Source organism: Notothenia coriiceps, unplaced genomic scaffold (assembly GCF_000735185.1).
Source record: "Notothenia coriiceps isolate Sejong01 unplaced genomic scaffold, NC01 NC01_scaffold00037246, whole genome shotgun sequence".
NCBI lineage: Eukaryota > Metazoa > Chordata > Actinopteri > Perciformes > Nototheniidae > Notothenia > Notothenia coriiceps.
The window spans coordinates 13,349,727-13,363,736 of record NW_011369947.1 but is presented as its reverse complement, the minus strand read 5'-3'; the positions used below and the strand labels follow the sequence as shown (position 1 = coordinate 13,363,736).

Below are 14,010 nucleotides of genomic sequence, written 5' to 3'. Positions count from 1 at the left end.
TTATACTTGTATTAAATCTAGGGTGGAGGGGGGTGATTCACTGTCTGTTTAGCCAACCTCCACATTTATAAACACAAACCACAAACTCTAAAAGCAATTTGTTGAAGGTTAAGGTAAGTTACATTTAAAACGGATTTTAATTTACTCTTTGCACATGCTGAAGACACAGCGAAAGCCAATATGCAGTAAGTTTTACAGCTGTCCTCTTGTCTGGTTTCTCGCGTGCGCGGAAGAAAAAGTAGTCCCCACACACAGCAGGATCACGCTCCGATTTATACGGAGGTCTTGAACAGCATACGAAAAAGAGACAGTTTTAAGCGTAATTTCCTGCCGTATTTCCCCATATTACGTTATTGCTCCATACTGTTTTAGTTTGCATGTATAGGCACATCGCAGAGGCGAGCTGTCAAAACTGATAATAATAATAAGCATGCCCTGAACACACACGTGTTGTAAAAGGAGCTGTCAAGGGAAGCAGAAATCAAAGCTTATTTATTTTCGTGCGATTCCTGCTTTTGATTTACCGTTTAGATATATGGTCTAGTAGTGCAAGTGAAATGTTTGTGGGGTTGCAGGAGTCAATAGGCTACTCTATAAGCTGTTTTGATTGATTGATATGTCTCCACTTCTTTTTAAACGCGATGAAAAAAATAATTAAGCAATGAGTTGTGTCTAGAGAGGAGTTTCTTTGCGGCATTAGGCCGATACCTAATATTACTACCGAGGTCCCTTAGTGATATTGTCTGTCAGACAAATTATCTGAGAGATAATAAACGACGTTTCCGACAGATTGTAGATTATTTTCTTCCTTTAACTTTCTCCACCTTGTGAAACTAAAATAATTGTGTATCCTTGCTTTTCTCCTGTTGTTTAGCTGTAAATCAAACGCCCGGTGTTTCCACATGTCTTTAAAAAAAGCTTATATGCATTCTCAAGACAATCTTAAACCAGATATTTTTCAAATGACAGCCTGATTTCCACCAGCAGCAAAAGCACTTCCGGTCTGTACCTTCAGAATAAAAGCACAAAAAGTTAAAACTGTACTAGCCTTTTTGGCCTCCTACGTCAACGGAGCTCCTTTTCTTTGGCCGTGAAGAGTGTCCACAGTCTGTCCTGTTTTCACACTGTCTGCCATTTACGCTACCTGGAGAGAGATACTGGAGTAAACAAAAGCACACGGAAGAGGTCAGCTTTCCGGCGGTGCTATCCTCTTCCTGTTGTGATTGTGCAATAGTTGGTGCACTTCCTTTCCATAGGCCTATTCAGCCTTCGATTTCCCTGGGAGATTTGACCATTTAGCAGACAGAATTGTGCAGTGAAAGACAGATTAGTCATTACATTGCACACTGTGTACTTTTCAATGCTAAGTTAAAGCAAAAACATGTCAATTCAAAACATATCATGCAACTTTTGTTGATTAAGGCAGTGTAATGAGGTATAGTCTAATAGGGAGTTCTTCTGCTTCTTCATATTACAAATGCAACAGGATTTCTGAAAGAAAACAGGATTGTGGGATACTCATAAAAGATGCAAGCAAGTATGGCAGCACTGTAGGCCCTTTTGTTCAGGTTTAGGACACTTTAGCCTTGTGTGCTGTCTACCGACTCCTCTAGCTATGTCATTTTTCAGTTGAAATGCTCTGGTACCATTATTTAATAGTTTCCTGATATTACTTCAGCCATTTTGATTTCATTTGCATAAATAAGTTATAAGAATACATCATATTATGTAAGTAATACTGCTTTAACTCAACCATGTCCCTCTCAAATGACACTTGTGTGAGGTTGTTACATTATCCTCTACCAAAGGTTGCCTCTTGTAAGCTATGCACACACTTCAGAGAGGATTACATGGTCAAATCCTGTGCAATCAGTGCTCCATATATGCTGGAATAATACTTAATAAACAGTGTTAGTTTGGATAAATTAACTATACAGTGTAAACAAAAGTTACAATTTCAATTAATAAAATCAACCAATTGAAACATTGTTTGTTTGGGGCCTATAGAGTCTATGATCCACTCTTCTAATCAGTTCATTATTTTCTAGATTAATCAACTAATCATTGAGTTAATAAAATGCTAGAAACAAGTGAGAAATGTCCATCCCATCTCCTCAAAGTTCAGTGGTGCCTCTTAAATGTCCTGTTTTGTCAGTTCCAAGGTCAGAAATATTTATTTGAATAATAATTATAAAAAAAAAAGTCAGGAATATTCCACATTTAACCATTAAATGTGCCAAAAATGTTTTCTGTCATTGACTATTCAAATAAGGGACTAATTGTTGCAGTACTATACTCTAGTTCTGCTGCTTCCATTGCCTGACATGTACACTTTTTTTCAATATACAAAATTAACAAGCGTTGCAAGAAAAGCAAGTTTTGGAATATTGTGTGATTATTGAAATGTAGTTTGTTTCCGGCATTGACATGTAAATATGTCAGTGATGCTGCAGTCTAATAAAGCCTATTGAATGCATCTCTAATACTAATGTGTGCAGACTCCTGCAGCATCTCCCGCTGTGTGGGACCATCATGTCACTGTGCGCGGCGGAGGGATACGATAACCAATGTCATCGTGGTGCTAAGGCTTTTGCAAACCAAAAATGTCTGCCTAAGGGAAACTCGTAACTGATATAGAGGATATTTCACACAGGTGTTGGCGTTTTAACCATAGACAGTCTATGATTTTACCCACGTTTCGCTCTTTTGAGGCGTTTTGCAAGAAAGCGAGTCTTCACCAGATCACCCTAGTCGGGATTTTAATCGGAAACAAGGTAAAATATCAGTGGGAGTTTACCAAAAGCTTTCGGAGCAGTGAAAGAAGTTGGGAGTTGAGAAAGACCATCACAGCGTTTTGTTTTCTGGACCCGGGGATTCTGACATTTGAATTATTTGTTTGGCAGAGTAACTTATTTTGACCCAGCGTGTCATTTATGTTTCGCACTGCACCTGGTTGCTATTTTCAACACAAATGAACCAGAAACTGCAGCTCGTGTTAGCCAGCTAGCCAAGGTACGTTATGTGCCTGAGCAAATCTTAACAATCGTAATGCTAGACCACACATACCACTGACATTAACACCGTCCGTGAAAGCCTCATCAGTGAGTTACATAAATGTCGTTACAGAGAAACATTGTTACTGCATCACTGAGGAGCTGCTGTATGTGCCACCCATGCATCTCTCTCTCTCTTAAATCAACGCAAACTAAAGGTGTGCACATCATTTGCGATATTTTAAGCTTTAATAATGCAACCAAACTGTCAGTCTCTATTTGCAGCAATGTCAGAGCCAACTTTTCTTCTCAGTGAGGCTCTTTTATCCTGCATCCATAACAATCACCTCGGTGGCAGTCATTTCCGTTGGCAGTCCGCTGCTGAATAAAGCAGCACGCTGTGACCTGATGGACTGTGTTTTCTTCAGGTTTCTAGATCGGCAGGATGAATCCTCAGCAGCGGATTGCCGCTCTCGGAACAGACAAGGAATTGAGTGACCTGCTGGATTTCAGTGCGGTATGATGGCTGTTTGCTCTTTTTTCAGTTTTTACCTCTCGATGTCATGCAGCTCTGCTGGCTTTCAGAGCTGTTAGGGGGTTCAAATAGGCTAAAGCATGACTAATTGATCTGTTAACATCAGTGTTGGTTAATATGATGTGACAGACTAGGCTTGCTTTTTTTAAATTCATTAGCTGCTTTAAGGATAATTGCAGCAGATTATGTGAATGGCTGCTTTCACAGTGTTGAGTCTTGGCTCTAATTGTAGCTCCGTATTCCTCCATGCAGATGTTCTCCCCACCTGTGAGCGGAGCGAAGAACAGGCCCACCACCCTCGGCAGCAGTCGGTTCACTGCAGCAGGTATGGGTCCCTCAAAGCCCCTTTCCAAACCTAGTTTTCATCCGGAGCTGGGTGACATGGCCAAAATCTACTGTAAAGATATAGGTTGTTTCATTACTCGATAACGATATATTGCAATAGCGCAAGTCAATTAAATGGTAAAGATTTTTTAAAAGACTCCTTTCTAATGATTGACAAATGAAAAGTAATGAGCATTTTATTAAAAACTTCGGTTACAAATCTCAAAAAAAAACAACCATTTTCAAAGGATATTCTCTGAACATATTTCAATCAGTATGCATATTTGTGATCAGTTTAGACAATATTTTGATGTATGATTTAAGCATGAAATGTTATTTAATTATTAATTTGTATTCACAAATGATGTATAGATAAATATAAATAATCAATAATACACTCTTAAAAACCAGGAAAAGACACTTTTACCATATTACAAAACCTCAGACTATGTATACTCTCATATCATGATATCAATATAATATTGATTTATTTTCCAGCCCTTTCTTTCTTTCTGCCTTGCATGTGATGCCTCTCACTCCTCTGTGTGCTCTGGTGGTTGAAACATGGAACAAAGCACAGTTGAAGCCACAGATATCTTCTATTTTTTGTTGTTCTAATTAGTATCATGGTGAAAAAGTGAATAATGTTTTACCGAACTGTCAGATGAGGTGTAAATCTGGCATGTTTTGGCTTTTTAAATGAACTATTAAGTGCAGCAAGTGTTCACAGAAACAATAGAGTCTGTTTTTATCGGGGTTCGCTCTGAGGTGTGTTGGAGGTACGTTCGGAATCCAGTTAATTAAAATGTCTGAGTGAGAAGCGGTCAGAAGTGGAGCTGCTTGTGAATTGTAGTGCCTTTTTAATAGGATTGTGAGAAATCCTCTCATAGAGTTATGTAGTGTTTTTTTTTCTTTGTACAAGCAGCAGTTTGACAGTTCTAAAAACCCTCATATACAAACCCGCTTGTCTCTCCCACAAATTCCTGGTCCTTGTTTTGTTTATCTGTGAGCAAGAGTTCAGATTCCCTGCTTCTGGATTGCTTCCCAGCTATAAATGCTACAGGACATTAATCCGAAGCACATCTATTGTCTCGTGCTATAAGTGAAAGTCAACAATCAAGCATTATGTTTTCTGAAAGCATGTTCTGTGAGCACCCACAAAGCCTCCTTGTAGTCAGTTATCTGTGAAACGAAAGACACACACTTAGTGGAAACTGAAAAGACAAAGAAACGAGAACAGGGCTGTCTCACATGAACCGTGGAGTTGTGAGGATTCATTTTAGTATACCTAATCATTCAAGTGAAGTGTGTGTGTGTGTGTGTGTGTGTGTGTGTGTGTGTGTGTGTGTGTGTGTGTGTGTGTGTGTGTGTGTGTGTGTGTGTGTGTGTGTGTGTGTGTGTGTGTGTGTTTTTTCCTTGTGAGGTTCCCATGATAATTATATGAAAGCTACAAACAATCATTGTTAGGGTGGTTGTTTTAAGATCATATTAAAGCTGGTTTTATTACCCAGTGGACAAAATATCCACCTGCAGTACAGAAACGTAACAACTGCAACCTCGAGGATGAATAATAATAGACGATTTTCTGTAAACAGTCGTAAAAAAAGTGTCAAAGATTGCATCAGATTATACAGGTGTACATAATAAATTATATTTCACTGTATGTTTGTGGATAAGGAAATGTTTTCAAAAATCAGGTTGTTGAGTCAATGTTGAAACACATTGGTGACACAAAATACAACTTTTGATTACTCAAGGTTGGTGCTCTGTGTATAACATAATGATCATCACACGTGCAATCTCAATCATCAATGTCATTCATGTACTGTATTGAGAAATAATTGCTGTGTGCATTTTGATTTATTATAACCTTTCAAGATATTGACATGTACCTTCAGACTACTGTTTGTCTACTTATCGATACGTCTATCTGCAACTATTTTAACAATAGACAAGTCCAGTGACAAAATGGCTATAAATATATTTTAAAAATATTTATTATATATACAGCACTTTGGCTCGACCAAAAATCGTTTTAAAATCTGCTATATAAATAAAACCTGATTTGATTTGATAAATCCCGTTTTTCAGACACTCAAATATGGAGATGTATATCCTATTAAACTGGTTTTCTTGTTTTTGGACTGACAAAACAAGTCTTTTTAATACTTTAAGAAATTGGGGTGAAGTTTTTCTCTATTTTTAACATTTTAGACCCAAAGGTTTATCTGGAAATGAAGTGGCAGATGAATCAATAATGAAAATAAAAAGTTATTTGCAGTGCTGCTCTAGGCGGGGGCTTGCACTCTGTGACCTCTAAAACAGAAACCATCAGCACGGTGCTTTTTGTACAAAACAGAAAAGAACTGGAGACTGTCAGGAGAATCATGCATTTCAGCCAAATCTCATTGTCATCACTGTGTTGTCTGCTGGACGGCTTTGTTATTTAGAACCGTAACAGAGACTAAAAGTGGGCTGTTTTTTTTGGACATTACTGGAACAAATATACTTAATTAAAGTAAAGGGTTTAATTTACACATTATGTTAAATTATTTAGATTATATTAGAAATGTTCTATTATGGTATGTAGATATGTGAGGATGTTTCAACAAACATTTATCTGGATTGATATATCGGCTCTAGATAAAAGATCTAGTGCTATCGATTTCAGTATAAAACATCCATACATATCATCATGTTTAAGATGCGCCTTTATTTTGAAATTCCCATGGCACATGCTTCTCACCATTTCTGTCCAAGCACACCTGTTTCTGCCGAGCCAAGTAACTGTCCAATTGCATTTTAATTGCTATAAATGAACCTGTTTGTGTTGAGAGGGGATTAGATAAATCAATTGCAGGCCTGTGATTGATGGAATATAAATCCTATCATGGCAGAGTTTATAGTATCAGTGTCCAAAGAATCAATTACATTTTTTATTGTGAGGTATAATTTGCACCCTTAATCATATGATTACCAATTTTTTAATAAAAAAAAAAAACACAACCATATTTAAAAAAGAAAATCAAATAACAGCACGTATATTGTTTCTTCATTTAAAATATCATTCATCTGTAATGGCTTTATAAAAACAGTACTTTTCATGCTTAGAGGGGATTATCATTAATTCAAACTTCATTTGTAGTTATAATAACAGTTTATTCTAGGTGTGGCAATATTGCAATCCAATTAAAAGTGGCAGTTCAAAGCTTTGTCTTGTGGTTTGCAGCTTTTTGTCCTCAAACATTATTATATTTGGAGTTAAGGAAACATATAATATTAATATATCCGCTACCAAATTTTGTATCAGCATAAACCCATACAATCGCCAAATAATTTTGTTATGAATTCCTTAAGTTGTCACAACCTTACAGACAGTTTTTAAAAAAAATGTCTGTACTGCTATTTCTTATTTCAGTTATTGGTCTCACTCTAGTTAACAGGTTAAAGTGTCTCTGTCTATTTTAAATCACACATATATACTTCTGCTGGTCATAATAATTTTTTCTATTTCTTGAAAAATGTTACGGAACGGAATTATGCAAAACTAAACCTTTATCACGACAGAAATAATGAAGTGAAAATGAACTGGTTCACCCCAGCAGTGTATCATCCTCTGGGTAAAACCCCTCCTTCTCTCAGCGCTCAGCATGTGCTCCTGTGTGTCTGATCCTCAAGGATGGGAAGTAGCCCCTACATAAGTGATTGTGAAAATAAGGCAAGTGGTGTGCAGACACAAGTGTGGAAATTGCAGGGAATGAGAGTTTGGATTATTGCATCTCAGCTGGGCAGAGCCAGATAATTGAGGCAGAGTGGGACTGGCAAGACCCTTCAATCGTGTGCCAGATTGAGATGGATTGGAAAAAATACCCAAAGTGGCTCTAACCGAGATTCATAATTTCTCCCCCCCAGCTGTGTTGATGATGCAAGTTTGACGAGGCCATTGACTGTCACAGTGCAGAGGGGCAGTGGCTGGCTGCTGCTGAATGTCTCATTTGTCATGTATCGGTGTGGAAAATGTGTTAGCTGTGACCAGCAGTCAGTGTGGGTTGGTTGGCCAACAGTTTCATCCAAAAATAATAAAACACAGCTCCAAACAGCCTCACTTTGAGTTCAGCCTCTGGGAAGTCATTTCTTTATCAAACGGGTTACAAATGATCATATTATTAATTTGCTGATTTTTATCCCTAAAAACATTTCTTTATGATGGTTTTACTTGACAGATTCACATTTAAGATAAGTATGGGGTTTATTTGAATAAGTTGATGTAATCCATAGACGTAATATCATAGTGGTCTTCAGCAAATGAGGCAACACTATCTAAGATTATGTTTAAGTAAAAAAAGAAATATATATATTGTCAATTTTTCTGGTATATTCTAGTGGTTTGGTTTATGTAGTCTGCTATGACTCTGTACAATTTATTTGAACTGAAGTAAAATTTACTAAAACACTCTAATGGGTGTACACATTTGTGTATTGAACTATTTCAGGCTGTAATGTTCGTTCACTTCAGATTACGACCTTACATTGAATGTTGGCATGGATTGATTTTAACTTCTCTTATTTCCTAATTTCTATTAACAACATTTCTGTCTCTGCCTGTTTCTTGTTGATATGAAAATACTTAAACAAATGTCTAAATAAAAGGGTTCTTTTATTGGCCATCATAATAGATCAGAACATGCACATACTTGTTTTTTTTTCAGTCTTTCTGTTTTCTGCAAGTTAGAATTATGTTAAGCCTGTTTTCAGGGATTTAGGAGATGGTGCAGAATATTTCTGAAAGTAAAAAATGGCAAGTTAGTGTTATAAATACTGAGTCATAAAGGGCTGTAACATCAACCTTGTAAAACTGTTTGGTTCTTCTCTGTCAAGGTTTGACTTCAGATAAATTGTTTGTATACATGTGTTTGAAGAAGTCATTGGTTTTACCACTAGTGCTGCTCTCAGTTCATTTATACAGGAAACAGAATTAGGTCAAGCGCTCTTTGTGAGTTAGCAGAGGAGGGGAGTATTTCGGATTTGTTTATATTTACATGGACATCTATTAAACTCGCCCGACTGTGAATGCGATCTGTTGATTTACATGGCGGGATAAATCCGACATGATTTAGGTATAAAACATAATGTTGCTTATTGAGGCAGGTCGGAAAGCATTGCACTGCAGTAATCGTTACAAACATTTATCTCCATGTTCTCGTAAAATGTATGAAATACTCCTCCATGAGGGTTTTACATCCATTTGTTTCTGTGGAGAATCAGGTTACTTAGTTTTTAAATGTCTGACATTTCTCATTTCTCATTCAAGATGCCGTCCGGACCAGAAGCTTTTTTCTTTCCTTTTTCCCTTTGGGTAGTCTTTCTGCCAACATTTTTTCAGTGGCGGGGACAGAAGGAAGGGGTTTTATAGATTCCTCAATCATACTCAATCATAATCTGATCCCTGTGTCTGAATGCATATAATGATGTTTAAAACGTTTAGTGGAAGCACATGAAAACACTAATAGGATTTCTCTGTTTAAGTTGTCATGTTTTGGTTGTGTTTAACCGTTTTAAAATTTGATCCAATCCCAGATGTTGTAAATATGTAAATGCAATAGGATTAATATATTGGGGGGCTTCTTGCTATGTTTTCATGTTTATGTTTTATTATTATTTTCAGCATAATCCAGAGGTTTTATCTGTAATTTCTCTGTTTTTTCTTCATATAAAACATGTACATTTAACTTCCAAATCAATATAACCAAACATTTACTAAACTATTTAAATTGGCAAATCATGAACAGATCAGATTAGTAAAAGTTATCCCTCTACATTGTATGTATGTATGAATTGATCAACAACAATAAAGAAACTGGAACATTGATATTTGAATAGACAGTGTCTGCTATGGTCATGTGATTATGGCTGCTTTTGCACCTGTAGTTTCCTTTATTATGTCCGAAAATATGAATTGTTGCTTTTTGTTTTGGGTCATGTCTGCTTGTTCGGAGTAACTCGTTGACTGTTTCATGGAAGTCATCCTGCATCATCAGCACTATAGCTTATTTTGGCCAGATTAGCCTTTTTGAGAGTGAAAGTGGGAGATGAAGGGAAAGATGTGCATAAAGGGGCCGCAGGCCAGATTTAAACCTGTGTCCACTGCAGCAGGTGGGCCACCAGCTCTTAACACTGAGCTATACTGCCCAGGTGCTCTAAAGATATTGATTATAGCTGTTTACGCATTGATTCTCAAAGTGGGGTAAATGAATAACAACTTGTAAGTGAACAACTTCTTCAAGTAACTCAGAATATAAAAACAAAATATCAACCTAATATCAGTAATATCAACCTGATACTCATTCAAATTAGTATCTGTTTGTCACTAAAACATTTTTTTTGTTTGAAAGATAGGTATACAGTAAATTCTGGGAGTTCAAATGATAGTTAGCATATACTCAATCGGTGTTAAAATGATAAGGGGGTCCTTGGAAAATACATCCCTGGCCCCAATAGGTTGAACCCTGGCTCGGAGTATAATGTGTGAGAAGGGATGGATGTCCTGTTTCCTGTTTTCTTTGTGCATCTTTGCCACAGAGTGATTGTTCCCCCAATTCATCAGACCTAAATAACAGAACATGCATTTGTGATTCTCCCTTTTGCCTCTTGTGTCAGTGAGTAATCTTATTGTCCTGCCTGTGCTCGGAGAAGAGAGGGGACCCTTGAGCCGTGGCAGAAGATGGTAATCAGACGAGATGACAGCCAGTGGCCCAGAGAGCAGACACTGACCATTGTTACATTCAGTGTGTAAAAAGGCCTCAGTTGGGCTACAATATGTCGCATCGCTGTTGTCACACCAATATCTAAAACCATGTGATATGGTAACAGATATTTAAAAATAGTAATGGAAGTTTCCCTGTCTGAGTCTATGAAAGTGAGACTATTGAAAACATATATTTTTGTTCAACCATCAAGGCACTGAGGGGGTAATAATGAATACTTTAAAGAGGAAATGAATCTGCTGTGTGTGAGCAGCAAAACAACATGTTTGTCAGGATGAGACTTATCTATAACTCTGCTCACTGGAGTGTGATTTCTGGTTAGAGAAATGTGACGCACTTTCTGTCTAAGTATATAATTAGATTTCTAACCAAGAATGAATTGGTAGTGTGACCTTTGAAAAAAGCGAAGTATGATACTAAGAAATTATCATCTACACTGTCTACAAAATGTGTAATTTGTCACCTTTCAGATTGGATATTGTTTTACCTTGTCAGGGAGGTACCTGAAAGCCACATCATATAGCCTTTTCATCATGTCTCTTTTATATTGAAGAGCTCAGTTTGGAATTAATAGCCCTCTAGACGAATAAGAAGCAGCCGTAAAGCTGCATTGAACCTGGTTAAAGGGAATCAATCGCTATAGTCTTTCTGCTAAGCTGCTTGCTGAGCTATACTTTGACTCGATTCAGAGCACTAGTCCACGTGTTTTGATCTATAATTACGGGTTTCGCTGTGCAGATTATAACTTCTGCTTTTAATCAAATTGTTTGTTTCAGATGTGTACAATCAGTTCCTTGGGTTGCATGCCTAACCCGGCTGCATGAAGGTGCAAATCATGTGTTAGATTTTAGGGTAAAACATGAACTTAATATTGAAAAGTTGTGTTTGTTGCTTGCTATATTATTATTTTTCTGGGCATACATGATTTCTTGGAATCTGATATTGTTTTATTTGAAGTTAAAATGAACGAAGCGTATTGCATTTTCCTGAGGCAGATGACATTACAACAGGGAAGATCAATAACTTTGGCTTTTACTGCAACACAATATTGTTTCAAACAGCAACAACAATTGAGGCATCAAATAATTGTACAGACTTATATCTCATAAATTGGATTACAAAGATCAGATATTATATTTTCCAATACATGCCAGATGTTCTTGCTTTGCAGTCGGTTAGAGTTATTGATTTTATTTGTTTATCTGTTTGACTTTTGAGGCATATAGGTTTTCTTTCATTTTAAAATGAGTCTTATCAAGTTTTAGTGCTCAGCTGTCTGGAAGTAGCCTGGCATGCATCAATGCCAAATCATTAAGCTGTTGATTGTGTTTCGGTACATTGAGGCGGTGCTCATTTCTGGTTTAGATTTATTTTTCTTATAATAACAGTAAATGTATTTTGCACTTTTCTTGACAAACAAACAACAAAGTCCTTCAAAGAACAAAAATGTTACATACTTATATTTCATTAATGCTTTCTTATAAAATAGAAACTGGACAATACAATAATTATATTGTAGTATTTATTATTACAATAATCATTTCCAAACGTATTTATGTTGTTTCATTCCTTCGAGTAGGGATCAAAGACGGTTTATCTTATCTCATCTTAAAATCCCACCCCTAATATGTGTTTAACTACACTTTGTAAATGAGTGAGATTTCAATCAGCCCTTGGATATAACATGAACAATGAATCAGATAAGATTTTCGGGACCCCCTTGAAAACGAGATGGTGCATCTCAAGGGGTTTATCCCAATAAATAACAAAAGATATACATAAGTATTTCCTTGATTAATCTTTAATTTAATTGTTTTTGCATAAAATCTCCAAAAATAAAAAATGACATATTTTATCCATTCAACAATCCAAACTCCAAATATATTTAATTTTGAATAATATAAAACTGATCAAATTCACACTATTCACTATCAAAATAATTGTAAATTAAAACAATCAAACAATTAACTGATCAATAGTTTAACTGCAACTGCCATCATATTTAAAAATGTAATATAAAAAAAGATAAATGTTCCACCCCTTATCACTTGTAAAGTAACATTCCTGTGCACAACACATATCCAATGTCATCTGTAAACACACTGTAGAACTCAATCACTGGGTCAATGCATAATGTGTGTATTTATGAGCAGTATTTTGATTCAGTCGTTCCTTACTTCTTCATCGTGCCTCTGTTTGAGGCAGAACCAGATCATGTAGATAAGCTGTGTGTTTGCACGTTGAACTCTGTGATGAACCTTGACTTTCTGATGGAGTCGTGTTTCTTTCCCTCTGACAGGTGTGGAGGAGCGGACCAACCAGGCGTCTTGGGCCCCAGGTGGCGAGCCCACTCCCCCCTACGAGTCCTCTCGGGTAAGATGACCCTCACCTAAACGCCTCTGAACGACCTTTCTGCTCCACAGCACATCATTTAACACTCATTACATCAAAGCACTACATTCACTATGTTTTAGTCTCACCTTATCCAGATACCAGTCATGATGTTTGACCTGTAATCGACACATCTCTCTGGGACAGAAGGGACTTGGTAATGTTCTTGTACGGGGGTGGAATGGAGTTTTTTTCATGTGACCAGATTAGCTAAACTAAAAAAAAGGAAAACTAGTCACTGGAATCTAACATTATTGTGGGATCAAGTTTCCTTTGAGTTATAGAGGCCTGGTCAAATACTGTAGCTCATGTATATGTTGATGCCGTAGTAAGTTGTACATGTTTTTCACCAAATATATGTGATCAGTTGTCGTGCCATAGAAATACATTTTCTCTGTTGTATTCTGATGTAAAACAGATATTCAGTGTCATAAAGAGGATGACTTATGACATCACTTTAATGATCATTTAAGAGTCCTCCACTCCCGGACCACCCTAACCCCAAATGTATTTATATATAAGTTCTCTGTTGGTATTTATTTATCTCATTGTTGATGTTTTGGAATGAATAGCTTTGGGGAAAAATATTCATCGGTGATACTTACTCAGTATCTTTGTTCATTATCTCTAAATCTGCTACGTTTTTTCTCGATTAACTGATTAATTGAAATTTACAATATGTCAAACATTTTCACCACAATTTGTGCAATGCAACGCAACGTTCTAAAATATCTTATTTTGCACTACATTTGTCCCAAACATAAATATATTTAACATCCGAACTTATAAACACATTTGATTGAAAAACAACGGAAACAAATCATACATTTTAAAATACTTGCTGCGTTCTGTTTATCAATTTATGAAATTACCATTTATTTGTTTTACCTCTAATAGGAGTGTTTATTTTCAACGACGAGCTGTTGTTTGTGCATCAACAGTTGTGAAATAAAGCCAATGCAGTGACACTAGGTGATTAATGGATTTAGGCAGAGCTTGAATG

General features: G+C 36.6%; 1 protein-coding gene across 5 annotated transcripts in view; it reads left to right on the top strand.

Moving 5' to 3' along the window:
* The first annotated feature begins 2,565 nt into the window (after window positions 1-2,565).
* The window catches only part of tcf12 (transcription factor 12), a 69,241-nt gene continuing 57,796 nt past the window's right edge, over window positions 2,566-14,010 (top strand). Inside the window, exons 1-4 of one of the 5 annotated variants that reach the window (XM_010794875.1) lie at window positions 2,566-2,774; window positions 3,422-3,510; window positions 3,781-3,853; window positions 12,916-12,989. In XM_010794875.1, the coding sequence (XP_010793177.1) occupies window positions 3,439-3,510; window positions 3,781-3,853; window positions 12,916-12,989 (219 nt within the window). In that variant the 5' untranslated portion in view covers window positions 2,566-2,774; window positions 3,422-3,438. The other 4 variants (XM_010794874.1, XM_010794871.1, XM_010794872.1 and 1 more) reach the window with 4 other exon arrangements.